This window comes from Melospiza melodia, chromosome 19 (genome assembly GCF_035770615.1).
Source record: "Melospiza melodia melodia isolate bMelMel2 chromosome 19, bMelMel2.pri, whole genome shotgun sequence".
In the NCBI taxonomy this organism is placed as follows: domain Eukaryota; kingdom Metazoa; phylum Chordata; class Aves; order Passeriformes; family Passerellidae; genus Melospiza; species Melospiza melodia.
This window is the reverse complement of record NC_086212.1, coordinates 9901274-9922382: the sequence shown is the minus strand read 5'-3', so window position 1 is coordinate 9922382 and position 21109 is coordinate 9901274. Positions and strand designations below refer to the sequence as shown.

The 21109-nt window shown below is 44.3% G+C and overlaps 2 protein-coding genes across 2 annotated transcripts in view; both read right to left on the bottom strand.

The window, feature by feature from the left end:
• Positions 1 to 4870, bottom strand: part of LOC134427019 (peroxidasin homolog) — a 42581-nt gene extending 37711 nt beyond the window's left edge. The window contains exon 1 of the mRNA XM_063172473.1: positions 4696 to 4870. Coding sequence (XP_063028543.1) covers positions 4696 to 4859 — 164 coding nt within the window. The 5' untranslated portion in view covers positions 4860 to 4870. The remainder of the gene's footprint in view (positions 1 to 4695) is intronic.
• Positions 4871 to 7972: 3102 nt separating this feature from the next.
• Positions 7973 to 20036, bottom strand: PCMTD2 (protein-L-isoaspartate (D-aspartate) O-methyltransferase domain containing 2). The gene is made up of 6 exons (XM_063172471.1): positions 19862 to 20036; positions 17052 to 17380; positions 15905 to 16007; positions 13980 to 14151; positions 13031 to 13154; positions 7973 to 11503 (listed from the first exon to the last, which is right to left on the bottom strand). Exons 2-6 carry the CDS (start codon positions 17356 to 17358, stop codon positions 11118 to 11120), a joined length of 1092 nt encoding a protein of 363 aa, XP_063028541.1. The 5' UTR covers positions 17359 to 17380; positions 19862 to 20036; the 3' UTR covers positions 7973 to 11117.
• Positions 20037 to 21109: the final 1073 nt, after the last annotated feature.

Sequence of the window (21109 nt, the reverse complement as noted above, 5' to 3'; positions counted from 1 at the left end):
GAGATACAAGGAAATGAAATGATGGGATCATGGTTGAAACAGTGGAGAGCGAGCAGCTGCAGGGAGCCTCATGCTGCAGAACAGGCTGTGGCTCCCTGCTGCACTGCCACACCACTTATTCTGAAGATTCAGAAACACTAGATTTTAATTAAGAAAATTACCACAGGCATTCCTGAACCCAGATTTTTAAGATCCCAGCTCCCACAAACAGGAGTCAGGTTTTGTAAAGGGCTCCCTCTGCGTCAGCTGGGGCAGGAACTTGACCAAAATCCAGCAGCCAGTGTACCGAGCTGGTTTGATCTCACTTTTTCTGTCCATGTAAGCTGCTGGGAATGCTATGCTGGAAAGGGCAGTGCCAGGGCAGGAGGGATCTGCTGGTGCCTCATTCCTGGTGGGATCATTTCAAATACCACCTGGCATCCCTTTAGCTCTTTCCAGGAAGGGTAGGGCCAAGGATTACCTCCAAAACACAGTTTTGGTCCTAAACATGTATTCAAGTTGGAAGATTACGAAAAAAGATGTTGAATTCATCAGTGTTAGATAATTTGAGCTATTATTTATTAACAGTGATGAAGAGTAGGGTCTGATCCTACCCAAAGCAGCTGAGTCTGTTCTTGGGCATTCACAGCAGCATGATTCTCTTAACCTAATGCATAATTCCTTTGCACCATTTATCCAAGATACATCAAAGGAAGAAAACTTTCCCTCCTCCTGAAGTGTGTTCTGACCCTGATTCAGAGGAAGTAAAATAAACACTTTAATATTGAGTCTCATGTAGCTAAAGTGTCAGTCTTCCACTTTTTTACGAGCATGATCAATAAAGTTTTTACCCAGAATACACACACATTCTTTCACCAAAAAAATACTGACTTCTCCTTAAAGAGAACAGGAAAGAGTCCTGGTATCCCTACAGGGAGAGGGATGTGTTGAGGGCAACAAAAGTACAAATACTCAAGTGGGAACCAGATGCTGAAGCACTGGAAGTTCAGTAAAGCAGAATTTTAAACACTTAAGGTAGTTACAATCACAAGACTTAGAATGCTTCCATCAAAAGATGCTGGAATGTTTCTAGAAAGAAAATATATTTGAAATACCTTCCCTCCCCATTTTCTTGCCAATGAAGAGACTTCTAAAAATAGAACATTAAGTTCTTGGTCACCTCTAGAAGGTTTAATAAGGATTAAACACTACAGTGAAAGAAGTCAGAAAGAGATTCTACCTGGCACATGCAGAATGTGTGGGTGTGCATTTAATGGCTGTATATAAGATTATCACAGAAGAGGAAATGAGTAATCCCTTCTTCAACCCAAAACACACGACAGAGACCACAAACAGAGCAGCATTTCCAAGAACTCATTTGCTCAGTAAACCTTTCCCCAACAAATGTATAAAATTCCTTCTCAAAATGTGCTTATTAATAGACCAAGAGAGCTACACCCTGTCTTACTCCAGCCTTCCTCCTGCAGGAGGAAGAGAGGAGCTGAGCAGGCACCAAAAGCAGCACAACAAGGAAGGGAAAGAAAACTTGTCCAGCTGGCCAGGCTTACATTGCCCAATTAGCAACCAGGTCTGTGCACAACTGGGTCACCTTCAGTTCATGCCAGCCATGTGCTCAGATCCCAGATCCTGCCCTGTGCCCTCAGCTATGTTTCTCCAGCAGTACTCATTCATTATGTGCCCTGCATAATGCAGAAAGAAGAATAAACCCATGGATAATTGGATTGCAATCCATTAGCTGCCAGCCAGAGGGGAACTTCTTTCCATGGATTTCTTCTACTCATGTCCACACGTTTGGAAGTTTATTGTTTTAAATGTCACACTGCAGAACAAATGGCTGCGGAGGTTAAAGACCTATTGAAATTTTCAGAGTGTATGTTCCACAGCTGTTCCCTTCCCTGGGCTGCTGGCTGGAAGAACTGCCTGAATCCCAGCAGTAACCAGCAGATCACATCTGGATAATCGTGTTCCAGTTGAACAGACACCAGCCAAAATACGTTTGCAGCTCTACACCATGAATTTTTATGGCTTATCTGTACGCGTGGAGTCGTTCCTGCCATCCCATTCTCTGCTCGGGATTAAGCAAGCAGTCTCCATTACCAAGGATAAATAGCCTACTGCTAAAACCAGACTTTGGGCCAGATCCTCAGCTGTACCCAGCTGGGATTGGGAAGGGAGGAGGGAAATGGCGACCCCAGAGGAGCCAGTAACAGCTCATCAATCCTGGAGCTGGTTCCGTGCCAGCCCCAGCATCGCTCAGGGAAGGCGATGGGCGGCCCCAGTGCCGCCAGCTGGCTGCAGACCCAGGGGCCATCTGCCAATGGCAAAGCACGGCCTGTGCCAGCCAGGAGACTTCCCCACTCTTCCAGGATTCTTAGAGAGGGTGGCACGGAGTCACGGAGGTCAGAAAGTCCCAAACTCCCAACTTCAAAGCAAATTCCACCTGGGAGCTGCAGCTGTTCTTCGAGGGAACCGAGCTGGAGCCTGGGATCGGTGCTGGGAGCTGCAGTCACAGACTCAGCCCTGTTCACACCAAAGAATAACTGTGGAAAATATCCCAATCCCACATTTTCTGCTCAGAATAACTCCGTGATCAAGCCTATTCTTGCTATAATTCCAAATGTTCAGTCTGACACAAGGGTTCTCCCAGGAGAAACACTAACATACCAAAAAGCTGGAGGAGTCAGGGCTTGGTTAAGAAGCATTCCTTGATCTTCCACAATTCAAAAAAAGTTTAATTACTCAAATGCTATTTATAACAAATACAAATGGGATACTGGCTGGGAAATGCATTTGCATATATTAGATCTTCAAGATAGCCAGACAGTCAGGATTTTTGCTTGCCACACAAAGGCCCATGATCTGCCAACAGAGAGCACTCACTAGGCTCATCTCTCTTTATGTCTATGATCACCAATATGTGGTTTGCTTATAATTATGCAGACAGCAGTAAAAGAGGATAAAATGGATAAATAATCTTAAAAATAGTGGTTCATGAAGAGTCATCTTTCTTTGCAATATTGTGAGATATAAAAATCTCACATCTGTACTATTTCTTTAATGTTTTTAAAGCCAGTATCCCATTCAAGGTGGTGCAGAGAATGAAGTGTGCTGCTGCACACCATTCCAGAACTGGGAAAGAGTTGGTGAGACAGTAAACTTCCCTCCCTCTGAACTCCAGGAATCTCGAGCAGAAACTCACTCAGGCTCCACTGTGACAGCAAACATTGCCTCATTGCAAATAGAGAACAGGAATTAAGCTTCAATGATCTCAGAAATACCTCAGTTCAGCCAATGGAACAAACCTTTCCCTCAATAAAATCTAGGTTTAAACAAGGAGCAACAAGTTACTTTGCTAAAATCAGTGTCAGGGTACTTTAAATATTTTAATATTACAAGATGCAGGGGAATAAGAGGGAGAAAAAGGTTGGTGAGAGTGTGAAGAGAGATGCTGCAAATCACTGTCAGAGCATTTAAGACTGCCCAGTGAGCAGGTACAGAGCAGGGTCACACTGCAAATAATCATCCCAGCACCAGCCCAGGCAGTGAGAAAGCTCTGGCAGCTGTAGCAAGGGTAGAGCTCATCCTGTGGGCTACCAATGCAAGAACCTCTGTGGTCTCCACCCACCACAGCAGACCTGGATGGCAGCAGCCCAATGCCGGCATCCCGCTCACAGCATGTTCCTCTGGCTGCCAGCAGAGGAAGTGCATTACAGTATCAGTGAGATGTTCAAGGGAGAAATGCTGGTGTGGATGTGCCAGCTGAGATTAAACTGAACTTGTTATAAGCAAAGGGAAAAGGCTCAAACTCATGGAAAAGTTTTTGGAAACTTTTGGAAACTTTGGAAAAGTTTGGAAAAGTTTTGCAACAGGCAGCAGTTGAAGGAAGATGAGCATTAAGATTCATTTTGGACAAGTCTTTCCAACTACTTACAAAAAAAAGGTCATCCAATACAAGGGATCAGATAAGAGTATCACAGAGGGAAGGATTTTGTCACGTGTCGCTGCATCTTAAAGCCACCTTTAAATTTAGGATTAGTTTAGAATCACAGGGAAATGCTCTTCTGTGCCTATCAATAAGAGCTCTTGAAGATTGTCCAAGAATTCAATGTCCTTTTCCTCCACCTTTCCTGTTTGAATGGATTCAGCCACCAGCTCCCTCATCTTCTTATTTCTCCAGTATTCTGTGAGTTGCCACAGCTGTTACTTTCCAAATAAACCTCAGCTTTGATTTGAACAGTTCAAGTAGAAAGCGGAAAACCAGTACTTAGAAATTCAGTACTGAGATGGTGTTGTATATATAAGGGAAGTGTTTGTGTCACTGGAGACAAAAGCCTGAGCTGCTCTATTTCCTCTCTCCCCTACACCCATACACAAAGCCTTCTAAAATGCAAACTGTGCTCCTTTCCATAAGCTCAGTTTAACATTTTTGACCTTTGATTCCCCAAAACTGTCTTCCAGAGCTTGCTTGGAATTACTCTCATTAAATTTTTCAATTCCTTGATTGTCCCATTAGCAATTAACTGATGCCAGAAGCAGCAGTTTCTGTTTTAAAAGCACAAAACAGTTCTTGAGGATTACAATTCTGTGGGGGGGAAAAAACGGATAAAAAGTATGCCTTTGGCCTTTTTGCCTTCTTTCTCCTTTTTTTAAAGACCAGGCAGGTAAGAAAGGCAGGAAAATGAAGTGGTTACTCACAGAATGTTTGTCTGGGGCGGGATCTCGGGGATGGTTTCCAACATCAGATGCATGCATCTCACTGTAGTCCTGAAGCACAGGCAGCGGCTGGGGCAGGAGCACGAGAAACCAGGCAGGAGGAGAAAACACAAAAAGCCCCCAAGAACCGAAGGTTTGAGCAGCATGGTGTTTGCTGGAGCGTATTTGCCTCAATTCTGAGCTGCAGGGAGCTGACAAAAAAAAAAAAAAAAAAAAAAAAAAAAGTTTCCCAGCCCTGAGGTCCAGGAGGAGGGGACTCATCGGCATGTGTTTGCAATTAAATTAAGGCAGTTTGACAGTCCAGCCGCCCACCCTCTCTGCCATTCTGCACATCACTGGAGATCACACTGTCCCCACCCCTCTCTGATTGTGGCGCTGAAATACAAACTCGTCTATTTTCGCCTTGTTGCTTCTTTTAAACAGCAAGTTAACTCCTCATCTTCTCCTCAGGCATCTCTGAAAGCACAGTGCACCTCCATGAACAGCGACCAAAAAACGACCTCGTGGTCCAGGGCTGAGCTGGGATGCAAAAGATCCAGGGCCAAGATTTTTATGTCAATTTTTTTTGCCCTAGCACAGTCTGCAAACTAAAGAGAGAGATTTATCTAACAGCCTGCCAAATGTATGGTGCTGTAAGGCTTTCAGGATGGAGGCTGGCTCCTATTACATGTAGCTACAACATCAAGCAAAAAATTTGCCTCCAACCATTGAGTGGGCATGGGATGTAACAGATAAGGGATTTTAAAAGGGAGATCACTAACAGAGATAAACTGCAAATAAAGACTAAACCCCACCCAGGAGTCTGTAAAGTTTCTCAGGCAGAGTAAAAGCTGATTCATTTCAAAGGTCTTTGACCAAGTATAATTTCTTTCAACAAGGATGTAACTTGGAAAAATGTTTTTGAGAAATTCAAGGCAATTCAGGGGTGAAGAGGGGTAAAAAATATGAAATCAGCTGAGTTTGAACTGTAGGAAATGCGGTCCTCCATTTGTTTCTCCCCATTGGAAGATAAAATTGTGATGCAAAAGGCAGAATTTGTTTCCAGTTGAATTAATCACCTTTATAAAGAAGCTGCAGTGAAACCAGCTTATCTTTAGGTTTCAAGCTATTACTACACAATATCCTAAATGTATGTGTTGAGAACAAGGGAGGCATTAACATACATTAGGATTTTTACTGAGGAATTTCCAACACAGCAGCATCCCACATAACCTGGCAGCTCAAACGAAAGCTTCCCATCAACCTGCACGTCTGCTTTGTACTGTACACTACAAAATAATTAATATGGCAAAGAAGACAAGAGTGACATTTAAACCTTCCTGGTTCAGATTCTCTGTCACTTGAGCATTTGGGGAGACTGTTTGTGACAAGTCTTTCCAACTACTTACAAAAACGGGTCATCCAAGACAAGGGATCAGATAAGAGTAGCACGAAGGGAAGGAATTTCATGGCATGGAAGGTAAAAGATGTATTGGTTTGTCCAGCTATAAAAGAGAATTATCCTGCAGGCTTTCTGAACTCAGCCCTCAGGCAATCGGCTGTTTGTTTGCCCTGCCATCGCTTGGAAATCTGAGCAAGTTCACTGAACTCATGGTTTTGGGCAGAGTGTCCTCTAGCGGCCACCCAACCCAACCCAGGCCAACCCTGCTCACAAAACCAGGTTGTAAAAAGCCAAATTATCATTTTCAGCCTTCACACAACAACTGGCAGCTGAAACCAGACCGCTCTGGTGAATAGCACAGCTTTTAATTCCGGAGGCACTGAGTGCTTTAGAAGCACATCCTTCATGTGCATCAGGCAGTGTGTGTTATGTGAAAATCCTCCTGAATGGAGTTCTCTGTCTGTGGAATTGCATTCCAGGTCTGGCTGTGCTGTGGGGGAGCAGCTTTGGGATGGATTGAGGGGCGTTTGCCCATTGCCTTGTAGGAATGGGATCTTGAGCCAAGGCAGCAGAGCCAACAGAGCATGGGGAATCCTTGCAGTGCAAGGCAAGTTCTGCAGCCCACACATTTTCTGGACAGATCTTCACCACTCCTCTCCTGCCTTGCTCATCTCCCCTCAGGATAAATGGGACGTTGGTGAGGGTTAAGGAACACCAGCAATCCCAGCCCCCTTACTTTCACATTAATGTGTCTTATTTTCCATTAACATGACAAATTCTTTCAAAAGGAGTGTGCATCTCTGAGCAAGAACCAAAACTTGTCTCCTGAACAGCAGGAATGATGTCAACCCTTGTGTCCCATGCTCCAGCATTTCCAGCCTCGGCTACACAGGCTTTTCACACCTGTAGAAATCAAGAAAGTTGGGGGGGGTCCCTCAGGTGGGTTTTTTTCCCCTTCACCCTTTGTATTTTTTATTTTTAACTCTCCCTTCTATCCCTTTTTCTTCAGCAGAAAGATTTCCCTCAGGGGACCTGCTCCCTCTCTACACCCCAGGGGACTGTGATGCTCTATGTTTTACAATGAAGTGAACATAAACATCATCCGACAAATTTAATTTCATCGATACCATTTGTATGACACATCCATGGCTTTGCAAAGCGGAAAAGGATTTTCTTTCAGCACGCACCACGTGAAGGAAAACATTAACGTTGAACTAATCTCCTGTTATAGCTGGGAAAAGGACATTTATCATACACACAGATGACAGGAAGAAACAGACAGGCAATTATCCTATGGAATAAAGGTTAACAGATTCATTTAATTAGCAGCAGCTGTATTTGCTATTATGATTAGATTCCTAGCACAGCTGAAACCAAAATATTGTTCTCAATACTGGAGAAATGAAAGCCTTGAACACCCGCTCTCAAAAATCCACGTTAATTAAACAATTCAGGCAGAGCCCAGGGGACAAGAGGGGAGCTGCAGTTCAGAATGCACAGAACAAACTCCTGACACCTTTGGCTTAGGCAACTCCTTGAAGTACAGAAATGGATGAAATCACCTTTTGATACCTGTTGTTTATAGTCAAACAGGCAGGAAATTAAGCCCACTCTTTAACCATTCTGACGTATTAAATCTACATCAGTGCTGTGTGTGCTGATCCCAAAATTCATCCTGCACAGCTGCATTACCTCAAGGTTTGGAACTCATCATCTGGGCAGGTTTGAGACATCACATTCTGAGGAGTTCTTCTAAAACTATGCACCTGCACCATACTGTTAAACACTTTTTCTGCTGTTTTTGTGTCTTGACCTCCACTTATGGAAATAAGCACTCACCTACAAAGTATTCTAACCACAACATAATGCAAAGCCATGTTAAGAAGGCTAAAAAGTTTTTACTGAGTTTATTGATACAGAAACACTTATTAATAAAGTTTAAATTGCATAACACTTCTGCATGCCTCAGGCCAACTGAACTCTAGTTTCTATACAGAGATTTTTCAGCTTACACACTCATGACTAAAGCAGTTTGAAGTTCAGCTCTCTTTGCAAATTTGCTGCAGGATCAAAACCTAAAAGGAGTCACATACAAAAAAAAGTGACAACTACTGAGAACACAAAAAGAAACAAAGCAGGTACAATTCCTGGACAGCTCATAGATCCATAGAAACCCAACTCTGCCTCCATCCCTCTGCTAGAAATGCTTACAAAACTACAGTGCAAGTGCTTGTGCACAGGGAAAATGTATTTACAATTCCCCTTTATTTACAGGCTATAAGCAATACTATTTCACAGTTATATTATACATAGAATTTCTACTATCTGCTTAGATCTGTAGGGTTTTTTGCACAAGAGGACAATGACAACCCAGAACATAAATTTCCTGTGTGTGTATATATATATATATTTATTTATTCATCCTTATCCAGGAAAAAATAGCAGTATTTATGCATCTTATAGAAAGCTACAAAAATCTAGCAAATGTAATAAAAAAGGCAAATCTGGTGAAAAAAATCTGATAAAATACCTTTAACAACTGGGGCTGGGATGGGGATAAAAACCAAACAAGGGATAAATGAAAGATAATCCTCCCTCAACTGGTCAGCTGTAACAGAATCTCTGCAAGGCTTACTAACAGGAACCTGAAGTTTAATGTCATTTTTAAAGGGACTCCTTTAAAATGTTGTGATTAAACTAAAGGTTGACCTGGTAGCCAAGAGCAGGAGGCATCCTGGACTATGGAGGGGTGTGGAAATTGTGCCACAATCCAGAAAGGCACATACCTGGCATGACACCCATTAAACAGACTTTTCCAAAAAAATAAAGAAGCCACAGCCTGTAGGGAAGCACAGAATAATTACACACAGATTCTATAAACCCTCTATTTACCACCATATTCAGGATTTACATTTTTAGAAAGAAATTCATGGGAGTTGCCAGAATCCAGTGATGGGGATGTGCATCTTTACAGGAAACATCAGCTCAGTGACCACAGAACTGCCCCACTGCAAATAAAGACATCAAAATCCAAGGGAGCAAGATAACTTGGGGTACCATTGAGACCAGAAGTGGAGACATGAAACCAGAGGCAAAACCCAGCCTATGCCTGTGTTACATGCCAGCAACTACATGATACAGGATTATCAGACAATATTCCCTAAGAGACACAAAAATCCTGTTAAGCAAGGAAAGTTCTCCACTACAGGCTTAGACATATATGTTATTCATTTATTTTCAAAGCCACACAGAACTTTGAAACTATTTTTCATGAAGCAAGTTGTGCAACTCAGGACCATTTGGCAATAGAGTCTTCACTCATTCCTCCTCAGAAAATGAGGAGACAGCACACATTAAAAAACCAAAAGATATCAAAGTGATACCAACTCAGGTGTTTCTGATGGGGCAATGCCTTAACACAGTTTCATAACCTGCTGAAAGAGAGCTTTTCATGCCCCCTAGCTTTAGGACTATTTCACATCAACACAAACTCCAGAGTTTCTTTCCAGCCTTTTACCAGTTCAGGTACATTTCCCAAACAGGCTGAACCAAGTAAACCTCCTCTAAACACAGTATTTTATCATCCACAGACACTGTGGACTCCTCATTCCTGGAAATACCCAAGGCCAGGCTGGATGGGGCTGGGAGCAACCTGGCCTAGTGGAAGGTGCCCCTGTACATGGCAGGGGGTTGGAACAAGATGATCTTTAAGGTCCCTTCCAACCCAAACCATTCTGTGATCCTGTGATTCCATGGCATTCCCTTCCATCACCATGACAGAGAGATCTGGGAATAAAAATGACAGCTCACATCCACAGAACTGCAGAGTGACAAGTCCTTCCATCTGAACCTGTTAACATTTCTACTTCATTGCTGCAGGAATAAAATCACCTACCCAGCTGAGCAGCTCCTCTCCACTGGGGAGCACTTGTGAACAAGTTTTATTCTGCCCACCTTGCCACAGCAGGGACACACACACAGGAACACCTGAGAACTGCATCAGTTTGGCTCCCTAGGCTGCTCTCAGGTTCTGCAGATCCCCCACAAAACTCTGTTTGGCTGATTTACTGCTCAGGCTGGTGCTCTGCACCTCACTCTGCTCAGCCCAGACAATCTGAATTATCTCACATGACAGCAAAACCCACGGATACTGCTTCCAGCTTGCACAAACTCACTGCCCTGCAGCTCTTCTCTACCCTTTTCCCCTCTCGGAATTACTCTGTAAACATTTTCAGAGACAGCAGTCCCAACCCTGACTACCTTGCATCCTGTCAAAGTTAAACAGCTTTGCGATTCCTCACTTGCCTCCATAGCTTTGAAAGAACCACAGAAACCTAACAACTCATTCTCTAGAACAGGGGTTTCCCCTTAAAAAAAAAACAGTATTTTGTAAAACTTTTTACTAAAAAAATTATATATAATTTACAAGCAAAGCAGACCAGCCAAAGGGGAGCTGATGCTTTCCTTCTCATTCAAAGCCTGGATGCCACAAGGGTAATGTCAAAAATTCTTTCCTTTCTGTAGAAGTTGTGCTTTTCAGATTACTGGAAGAAACATGATTTGCCAGGTCAGGTTTTAACTAATTATCTCCATCCTCCATTAAACACACACCATGGCAAATACATGGCAGGTTTAGTGGGAGAGAGCACAGACAGGAAAGGTCTTTGGGGAGCTGCTCAGGAGTTTTTCCCAACTGATATTCGGTAGAGCAGCCATGAGATTTTCAGGGATATCTCCTGCAGTTAGTTTCAAGGGAATTAAATCCTCCTTTCCCTAAGCAGCTGAGCATTTCACCAACTTGCTTCCTAAGGAATCCCTGCTGTAGAATAAAACTATAGCACACAACTGAGAAGAAAGAAAGAACTCAAAAAAGCTATAATGTCAAAGTTTACAGCAGCCACATTCCCCAGCCAGCCTACTGCCTCGGGTGTCACATTGGCAGGCAAGCAAGTGGGACACGTTTGTCAAGCCCTAAGGAATACTTTATTCTCTGCCTACTTCCCACTTCCTAAAAGAAGAAAAACTACTTTTCCCTGTAATAAAGCAAGTAATACTTCAAGGGATCAGGCAACGGCAGGCTCAAGACCTTTTCTCTCAAAAAGTTCACAGGAGGCTCTGGCTTTAGTTCAGAGGGTTTGGATTCCTCCTCCTCCTCAAGCCTCTCCTCCTCCATGTCCTCGCAGTTGTTGTTGTCGTCGGAGGGGCTGGAGATGCGGCTGGCGAACACCTCCTTGTCCAGGAACACGATGGTCTCCATGCGCCGGCGCCGCAGCCGCCTCCTCTTGAACCTGGGGGGGCTCTTGAGGCCGTCCCCAGCCCTGCCCAGGGCCTCCTGGTGGATGATCTTCTTGATGGTGCCTCGGATGGCGATGCGAGCCAGGTCCTGCAGGCTGCGGACGGCCACGGGCGCTGCGAGCAAAGAAACCCGGTGAGCACAGACAGAGAAACTTCCCCCCCAGAGGTACTCCCAGGAAAAGTTCTGTTTGCTCAGAGTAAATCAGGCCATTTGAATTCCCTGCTGGGATTACACAAACAGCTCTATTCAGCTCCTGTCAACCCGGATAAACTGTGTTGCAACTTTCCGAATGAAAATTAATTGCGCGTTTCTCTCATTAAAAAATGTCCTGCCTCGATTTCAAGTTCTCAATTATTCTAAGATGCACATCTTAAAGATTGTTTGAATGCAGACTTAGTGATAGGAGCTGTGATTGTTTCATGGCTTAGAATCAGGTATTTTCCTCGGGTAGATAACTAAACCTGAAGTCTGTTTAATTCTTCCATAAAATAATTTTTCTATTGCTCAGCTCCTTCAGCTTTGCCAAGTTCTGCACTTATAAAACACAAGTACTATTTATGCTCTTCAAAAACTGCTTCAGACTTAGTGAGTGAAGACAGGCTGGAAACCATTTTGTAGAAGTAATTATAGCAACATCACAGTAAGTTACTGTATTAAAATGCCTCCCACATTAATGACTTGGAAGACTATTCTGTCTCCTGCACTTCTTTGCTGCCAGTTTAGAAATGCAGAAAAAAAATTTAAAAATGTATAGATGCACACAGATCCATGAACTAAAATAAATTAAAACTGACACAAAAAGTCTCTGTTCTCTGCCAACAAGTGAACTTTCCTGGGACCTAAGTGAAAAAAGTAAAAAATAACTACACAGAATTTATGGGCAGGTCTCACTACAAAGTGAGAACATGCTGAAACAGGCACTTGTTGGATTTCCTAGCATGCTGTAGACTGTTCCCTGAGCTCCTGTCATGCAGACACCTTTCCAGGTTAAGACCAAAGCCTGACTAATCTCTTTATGAAAGTACCTCTGTCTTCATGTGTTCTTAAGAGGCCTCTTGACACTGAAGTCTTAATCTAAAGATTGGGGCCACTGATACGACCTGCATTTCAAACAGCTAACCAAGAACTGCACAACTTGTATCCCTCGAGCATTCCAGGTTCAGGATAGCTCTGGATTGCTGGGGGTGAGTGTCTTTGAGTAGATACAACATTTGTTCACATGTGGTGCTTGTTTATTTCCCTCTCCTTGTGGCCCAGTGCCTGAGAACCATGACAGGATTCAATCACTCGGGACTGGAGCAGAATGTGCAAAAACAAGGACAAAACACCTTGCAAAGTTCAGGTACAACTTCACAAGAAATAATTTGTGTTTAGAATGATGGCCCAGTGGAAGGTGTCCCTGTCCCCAGCAGGGATATTGGAATTAGATGATCTTTAAGGTCACTTCCAACACAGGCCATTCTGTGAGTCTGTGATTAAAATCCATTAAAATCTATCAACTCCAATGCTTGCACAAGACAGACAGCTGCTCAAAAAAAGGAAGGACTTGGAGTAATTTTCCTGGAAAGGATTCCCAGGGATGTTACAGCTCACAGCCAAGCAGAAGGAAGTTCCCCAAGCTCAGGAATGTCTGTACTCACGCAAGTGAACGAGCCTTGGTTTTCCTGAATCTGTGTGGTTTGGCTGAATCAAAGGAGCAAAGGAAACAGCAAGAATCTTCTTGGTCTCCCAGGCAGAAGGACCAGTCCGAGTTATCTTAGTCAACTGAGGCAAAACAAGGAGATTATTGTCCATTGTGGGAACTACAGTGAGATTTTTGAACAAAAAAAACCGAATAAATGAATTTTCTGGTGGACAATTTGAAGTAATGGAAGCTGCAACAGTAAATGAGAAACAACATTGGATTTTTGAAAAAAAAAAAAAAATGGGAACTCCTTGCAGGACTAGCCCCAAGTAACTTCATCTATTCCAACAGAGCATGGGCACTGGAAATTTGGGTCACTCTGCTTGCCCAGATCTCCCTCCAGGCTGGAGCAGAGCAGCTGTGCCTGACCTCTGGGAAAACTCCTGAGTCACCACGAGCACTGGCTCCTGAAAAGGTCACAGATCAAATCTCCTGCCCCAACCCACTGCACAGCCTCTCACTGGGAAGAAACCCTGCACCCTGCTCCTCACATTCCCTGACAGTGGTAAAAGGTCAGGCACTTGACCCACTTTTTACTAAAAGAATCCACTGACACTTGTAAATAGAGACATCCTGCACACTCCTTCAAGAGCCAGACAGGGAGCAAAAAGTTGTGTTTTGCCATTAAGCACAACAGTAAATTATATAATTAAACAAAGCTTTGCTCACATTTTCTGCAGTGTGAAAGTAAAACTGCAATTAACAGATTGTAATATATGGAAGACTGCAAAACTACACATTTCTTAAATATTAGGAATGTGCAGAGTTCAGTTTTCAGTCATTGTGAAAATTGGGGCACTTAATTCTTCTTCAGCCTGCTACACGGGCAAGATAAAAGAACAGCTACTGACCAAACCATGATCAGAATTAAGAATAACTGAAATATGAGTAAAAAGGCACTCAACCTTCTCTTCTAGAGGCATGACAAGAATTCCCCCAACTTTCAACAGGTTCTTCATGTAGTCCTCGTGCTCCTTCTGGACTCCAGCACCACAGTAAACACGGTCATACTGAGTGCAGTCTGGAGAAATCTCTAAACAATTGCCAATGACAAAGGATGGCTCACAAAATTCAAACCTGAAAGTGAAAAAGATTTGTATTAGACAAGAAAAAAATGATTTATCAAAATTAATTATTTTCACAATTCTGGAAAAATTGAACTATGGAAAACACTTGAAAAAAAACCCACAGTTCTACAGGATTTCTCCTCCAAAGCCCATCTATTCTGGACATTATTGTTAATAGACCACAGCTGTAAGTCTCAAAAGCACAGAAAAATGAGGTCAGAATTCATGGATTAAAATCTCCAAAGGATAAAGATGTATAATTTCATACTTGAGCTGCAGGTAACTCTTCAGAACAAGCTATTTTTAGCCACCTGATGCTGACTCAGTTATAAAATGCAAATACAAATACTAGACCTGCACTCCCAAATGTCAGTCTTTTAAGGACTGCACCTGGGTTTATTTTTGCATTTTCAAAGCTTTTAACTGCTTTTCAGATGTGGGGAATTACCACCTGATGATACAGAAGTAAGCTGTGCTGAAGCCAATGGAAGTTTTGCCATCAGCTTCAAAGAACTGTAATTTCACCCTTCGTAAAAAAGACTTTTTGCCTACAGTATTTCTGACTTGGTTTAAAAGAAGAATGAGTGATTCTCTGATGCCTGTGGTTTTCTTACAAGCTCCAAAACTCCCTAAGTTTTAAGCCCTATGTTTAAAGGCTGATTTTGGTAGAAGTTGCTCAACACATCCATTCTTTTACTGGTATCTTGAGTGGCAGCTCAACATAGCACCTATTTATTCCTAATGCTTCCTGGAGCTTTCTGGGTTTGCAAAGAGGGCTGGACATTCAGAGCAGCCAGAGAACAGTTCCTGCACACGCTGTTCCAGGAGCACAACCCAGCAGACATCACTCAGCAAAGCCAATTTTCCAGGCATGGTAATTTCCGAATTCAGCTTGCTTTTGCTCCATTGCTATATTTGTCTGGAGAGAGAAGAAAGTCTTCCTTAAAACATCTCCTCAAACAACAGCAACATGACTGAAAAAAAACCCTGTTGAGAACCAGAAATTTTCAGTCTTCTGCCAAAATGCAGAAAATACAACCCCCTCCCCAGCAGCTTCCCAGAGCAAAAAGCTGAGTAGCCTAAAATCCTGCATGCCATGATTTTCATTTTCTTCCTCCCAGGAGAGGAGCATATCAGGTATTCACAGATGCTTTGCTTCCCTGCTTGAACAGACTGTGAAACAGATCCAAAAATGTGACAGCCACAACTTTTACTGCTGAGGTTACTATTGGCAGTGGTTATCTAGCTGGGAAGTTATTACCTGTGACAGCAGCAGAATGGAGGGTCTAAGGAAGAACATAAATCAAATCCCAGGCAGTTTTAGTACCAACTTAATCATCATGAAACTATCTTCATATTTTAAAATGCCATTTTTCCTTCTTCTCAGATAAAACATATTAAGCCACTACAAAAACCAGTTCATAATCTCATCACTATGCAGGCTCTCAGATCACAGGCACAACCAAGTACTGCTACTTGCAAGTTTTAAGGTGTTACTGCAAGTGCATTTAAAAATAAACAAACTTCCTCAGCTCCCTCTAAGCCCTGCAACATCAGCACTGCTATTAAAAACTCTGCAAACATTTCTGAAGCTCCCTCACGACACACACAGGCTTCGAAGGTCACACACTGCAGCTCAGCAAGCCTAAGGAGCCTGAATCCTCAGATTACCCTGAATCCAGAGGGGCCACATGGGAGCTAGAACTGCCCTGAGTAAAGCCAAAAGCACACAATTAATCCCAACAGGCATTTTGCATTCTTACTTGTCAAAGCTGTCACTTGTTTTAATGAAAAAGTCCAATTTCTGCTTGGCGTACTCGATCACGTCAGAGTGAAGCTCCACACCGTGGTTAACCCCAAAAGGACCTGCAAGGGCACAACACCAGGGGATGGCAACAGCAACAACACCAAATCCAGCGGCATTAACACACTTTGGGCTCCTTCCTCCAGCAAACTGTTCCATGAGTGTCAGAGTCGGTGTTTGTGTGGGGTCAGCTCTCTCACTGCTACAATGAGATTTGCAACCCTATACCTGCAATTTCTGGCAGCAATTGAGCCTCTTGTGCACAGCTGATTCTGAATCATTTGCTCTGAACTATGCAGGAAACTTCTCTATAGGAGGAAAACACTGATGCCATTGCTGTGAAAGTGATCAATGGCCTGCATAGGCCTGCAAGGCCTACAAATTTTATTCTAAGTAATGTCAACAAAACTAGGAGAAAATCACAAATGGGAAATGAGACTTCATCCTGAGAATAAATATCCCAGCAGTTAAAATTCTGGAGACTCCCCCAAATTTTACCCTATAGCCACTTGCCATCTATCCTGGCAGCACAACTCTGACTGAAACACTGCAGGGGGAATTTAAATTGTCCAATTCCACTTGGATAATTTGCTTTGTGCCGCTGTAGATGTGGTCACAAAATCAGTTCTGCTGCACTAAAGTGTCTTCCAGAGAATATTCCCATCTGTGTGCTGAGGAGTTAAGAGTCGAAAATGAATCTCAAACCTGTCTCAGACAGGGCTGTGAACACAAACCAGGCACAGAGCAGTCACAGCTTTTTGTGGACTTGCTCAGCCCCAGTTTCAACTCTGCACTCCTGATCCTGACCTGGGGTCTTGCTTAAGGGGAAACAAACCCAGGTTTATGCCCAGACCTGCAGGAATCCATTACAGCCACCTTTGGAACTACATTGCTGCCTGTTCTGATCTGCCACAGAAATCTGGATCCCATCCAGTTCCAGAGAAGGCTGTGAGAATCCTGATAAATTGCCGAGCAGGATTAATGCATTCTTTCCTTTCCCAGCTACCTTTTTAGCTCCATTAGTGGAGGAATACCTCATCCCTGATTTCAAAACCTGCTTTTAAAGCTCTAATACAAGCAGTTAATGTGACTGAAGAGGTATTTACCCAGGATGAGTCCCACCATGGAACTCAGATAACCAGTGCCACTGCCAAGGTTCAGAAACGACAGCCCTGGTTGCAGGTCCAAAGCTTCCATCACCTCTGAGTAAATGCACGGTGCTGAGAGATGAATATTTCCATGCTTCCATGCCAAATCCTTGTAGGCATTGTCTTTGAACTCCTCCAGGTAGTAATCTGCCCTATCAATGGCTCTGAATGCCTGCTCCACCAGCTCTGTCCTGATGTACTGGGCCTCCTTCAGGTTATCAATTAATTCATCGTTGTCTTCTCCTGCACTCACTGCACCTCCCATCTTCAGCAGCCTCCTATAAACACTGAAAGGGAAATAACAACAAAGCAAGGTGAGGTACAGAACATGCTCTCCAACACCAAATTATGCTGCTGTACATGGAGTGCTTTGAGAGAGATCTTTACCTACTCCAAGCTCCAGAAAAACCTCACCCAGTGCTCTCCCCACCCATCCCAACAATGGAAAGCTAAATGCAGCAGATCTGGCATCCAGTACCTGACACCAGTAGGGAAAAAAAACAATCACAATAGGCAATTTCAATGTGCAAGGCCTGTCTTCAAACCCTCCCACCGTTTTACCAGCACATCAGCTTTTCCACTGAACCCTTTTATAGAAAGGATTATTCCAGCTCCTGCGCTTAGGGGTCATTTTTCACTGCAAGCCCAAACAACAGGGCAAGTTTGGGCTGTCTGTCAGAGCTCCTGTCACACACAAACTTTCCACCTCTAACAGCACCTGACAAGACTAAGAAATAGGCAGAAAATCCAGAAAAATCTCAAATTGCATTTTCTTTGAACGTGCATCGGGATGTTGACTGCACAGAGGTTCAAAAAACCCAACAAAACTCTGACCTGTCAACCTTGCTTACTTTGGTAATGCACTTTAGCAAATGCACTTTCACACAGCTCATCTCCAGAGCCTGAGCCAGCACCATTAGTAAAGCACTTAATGACACAGACAGCAGCTCCACAGAGAATTCCCACTGCAGCCTACAGGTTTTAAAGGAAAATGTACAGGGGAACAAAACCACTCAGAATTAACCCGGCTTCTTCTCCCCTTCTCAAATATTAAGGGGAAAAATCCTTTCCAGAAAGCACAACGTGATTTTAAGGCGTGTTTGTTTACAATGCCCTTCCCTGCTCACAGCAATAACCACAAAGCAGCAGCTTTGGAGTTCATTCCTGGGATCAGGAGATCTGCCTACAGCGAAATTGTTGGGGTCTGTTTGTTACATTCAGCCAGAGCAAATTATAAACTTTCATTTTCTGAGGAAACAAAGCAAAGCTACAGGACTCCAAGGAGATTTCACAGTTGTTCAAATAACACACTGTTCTGATTACCTGTAGAGGCAAACAAAACAGGATATACTTAGGCAGGGAACTCGAGCCAGTTCTTAATCCATTCATGTCTCAAACACATTAATCCAGTTCAAGACCATTAATAACACTTGAAATAAAACATCACCCCTCTCCTTTCCACAGTTACTCCTTCATTTTCTCTACAAAAAATGACTCTGTTTTATTACTTCACAGTGGGAACACATCAGTTTGAAGGTTCAGGTGGGTTAATGTACCAATTATATTTTCCCCCTCCCCTTACATACACAAAACCTCACTGCATTTGCAACACAGGGCTGCCTGTATCTTTTATTTAACATTCCACATTAAAATACTGTCTTCACCAAGAATCTTGATTCCCTTGACTTTCCTTTATATATTTTTGTTCTTAAGCTTCCTTTATTCTTCCACTCCTTTTGCTATTAAAAAAATAAATAAAAATATACATTTTTAGATTTAAAGCAAGAAGTTGTGCCTTTAACAGTGCTCCACTTTGGATCCCAAACAAATTCCTGCTGATGTACGCAAGCCCCACTGGGACAACTGGTCTGACCTGGTTTCAGCTCAGCTCCATGGACAAGTGCTCTTCCATGTTCTACACCACGGAAAACAACAACAAACACAGCTGGCTGAGACACTTTCATAATGGGAGCAGGGATATCTGCCCTGTGACAGGTGTCAGTCACTTCTGAAATCATCACTTTCCCTGCATATTAACCTACTTCCACTAAAATGTGTGTTTTTTAAAACTCTGACATTCAAAGGTCTCTCCTCATGTGATTCCACACCTTTGTTTATTTTGGTGGGAAATGAGAACCCACTAGGGCTTATTGTTATTAAATTTTTCTAAACAAAACCCTCTCCCTCCGCAGCAAACCCCGGGTGCATTTTCCTCGCTTCTAAGGCAAAGCAGAGATTTCCCCAAATCTGAGCAGGGACAAAGTCCACAGGCAGAAACCCGGACCGCTGCCCAAACCAGAGCCACCAAAGGGGGCAAAACAGAGCTACCAAAGGGGGCAAAGCAGAGCCACCAAAGGGGGCAAAGCAGAGCCACCAAAGGGGGCAAAGCAGAGCCACCAAAGGGGGCAAAGCAGAGCCACCAAAGGGGGCAAAGCAGAGCCACCAAAGGGGGCAAAGCAGAGACACCAAAGGGGGCAAAGCAGAGACACCAAAGGGGGCAAAGCAGAGACACCAAAGGGGGCAGAGACACCAAAGGGGGCAAAGCAGAGACACCAAAGGTGGAAGGAAAACAAACCCGAAGGCGAACCGGGAGCCTGCGGCTGCAACCCCGGCACAGCAGCACCGCTCGGGGAGGGCTCAGAGCAATGCCCGAGGCACAGAACCGCGGCTGCTCGCCCCCGGCAGGTCTCCAGGGCAGCCCCTGCCCCGGCACGGCACCGGGAGAGGCACAGGGGAGGTTATTCCCGGATTTCAGACAAAAGCAGTACCTCAACGGATGGCTCGGCTCCGTTCGCTTCGTCCCGTTTCGGTTCGCCTCGGCTGCGTTCGGTTCGGCTGGCCTCGGTTCGGTTCGGCTCTTTTCGGCTCCGCTCGGCTCAGCCAAGGCCGCCGCGCTCGGGCCGTAAACACTGCCCAGCTGAGCTCCGCTCGCGGCACTGCGCATGCGCGGAGCGCACGACCGCCGCGGGCTGGGGGGGGAAGGGGAAGGGAGGGGAGGAGGGGAAGGGGGGGTGGCAGGACTGTACCACGGCTGGTTCCGTGAGGGGAGTCCCGGGCATGGAGCCGGCTGGAATTGGCTCCATCAGATCGGGGAAAACTTCCAGCAGCTTCTCCCAAATCCACTCCACTAGCCAAACCTTGCCGTGCACACTCAGAGTAACATACCAGGACCAGACACAGGCTGCCACTCTCATTTTGCCCATCGCAAAGCTCCTGGGCGCGTCTCCCCATGGCAGCCTGGGTGCCTTTCCCCATTCCCGGACTCTCTGCCCTTCCCGAAGTTCGTGTTCCCATCACGAAGCTTCATCTCCACACCTGCTCCTCCATCTCATGGCCAAGGCTCCATCTCCACACCTGCTCCTCCATCTCATGGCCAAGGCTCCATCTCCACACCTGCTCCTCCACCTCACTGCCAAGGCTCCATCTCCACACCTGCTCCTCCACCTCACTGCCAAGGCTCCATCTCTACACCTGCTCCTCCAGCTCATGGCCAAGGCTCCATCTCCACACTTGCTCAGTTGTCCCAGCTGTCCCAAGCCTGGTGTCCTGAAATGGTGCTGTCACAGCACCTTGTGGGATTGGGGCATCCCTGTGATGCCTCAGGTTTAGCTTTTATGTTTTTCAGATTCTGTGCTACTTTCTGAGCTTCATATTAGGAGATAGGAAGCTCTCTTCACAGAGTAGCCAGACAAAATTCCTTCTCTAGCTGGAGACCAAGGACAAATGATTCAAATCTCAGGCCCAAGAGCACAAACAACGTGGGCTGAAGAGAAAATAACAACCAGGATGGGACTTCGTAACCTAAATCTATAATTGGAAAATTAACTCCAGCATGCAAATGGAGAAAAACTTATAAAAGTGAGAGACCCTATGTCCAGTTGTGCATTTTGTGACCATTTTGGTTCATCTTGAGTGCAGCCCTGGCTGGGCTCTTGTGTTGCCCAAGGTGCATCCGTGGAGGCCTTTTAATAAATCCCTGCTTTATTCTTTAACTCCATCCAGCCTCTGTTCTGGGT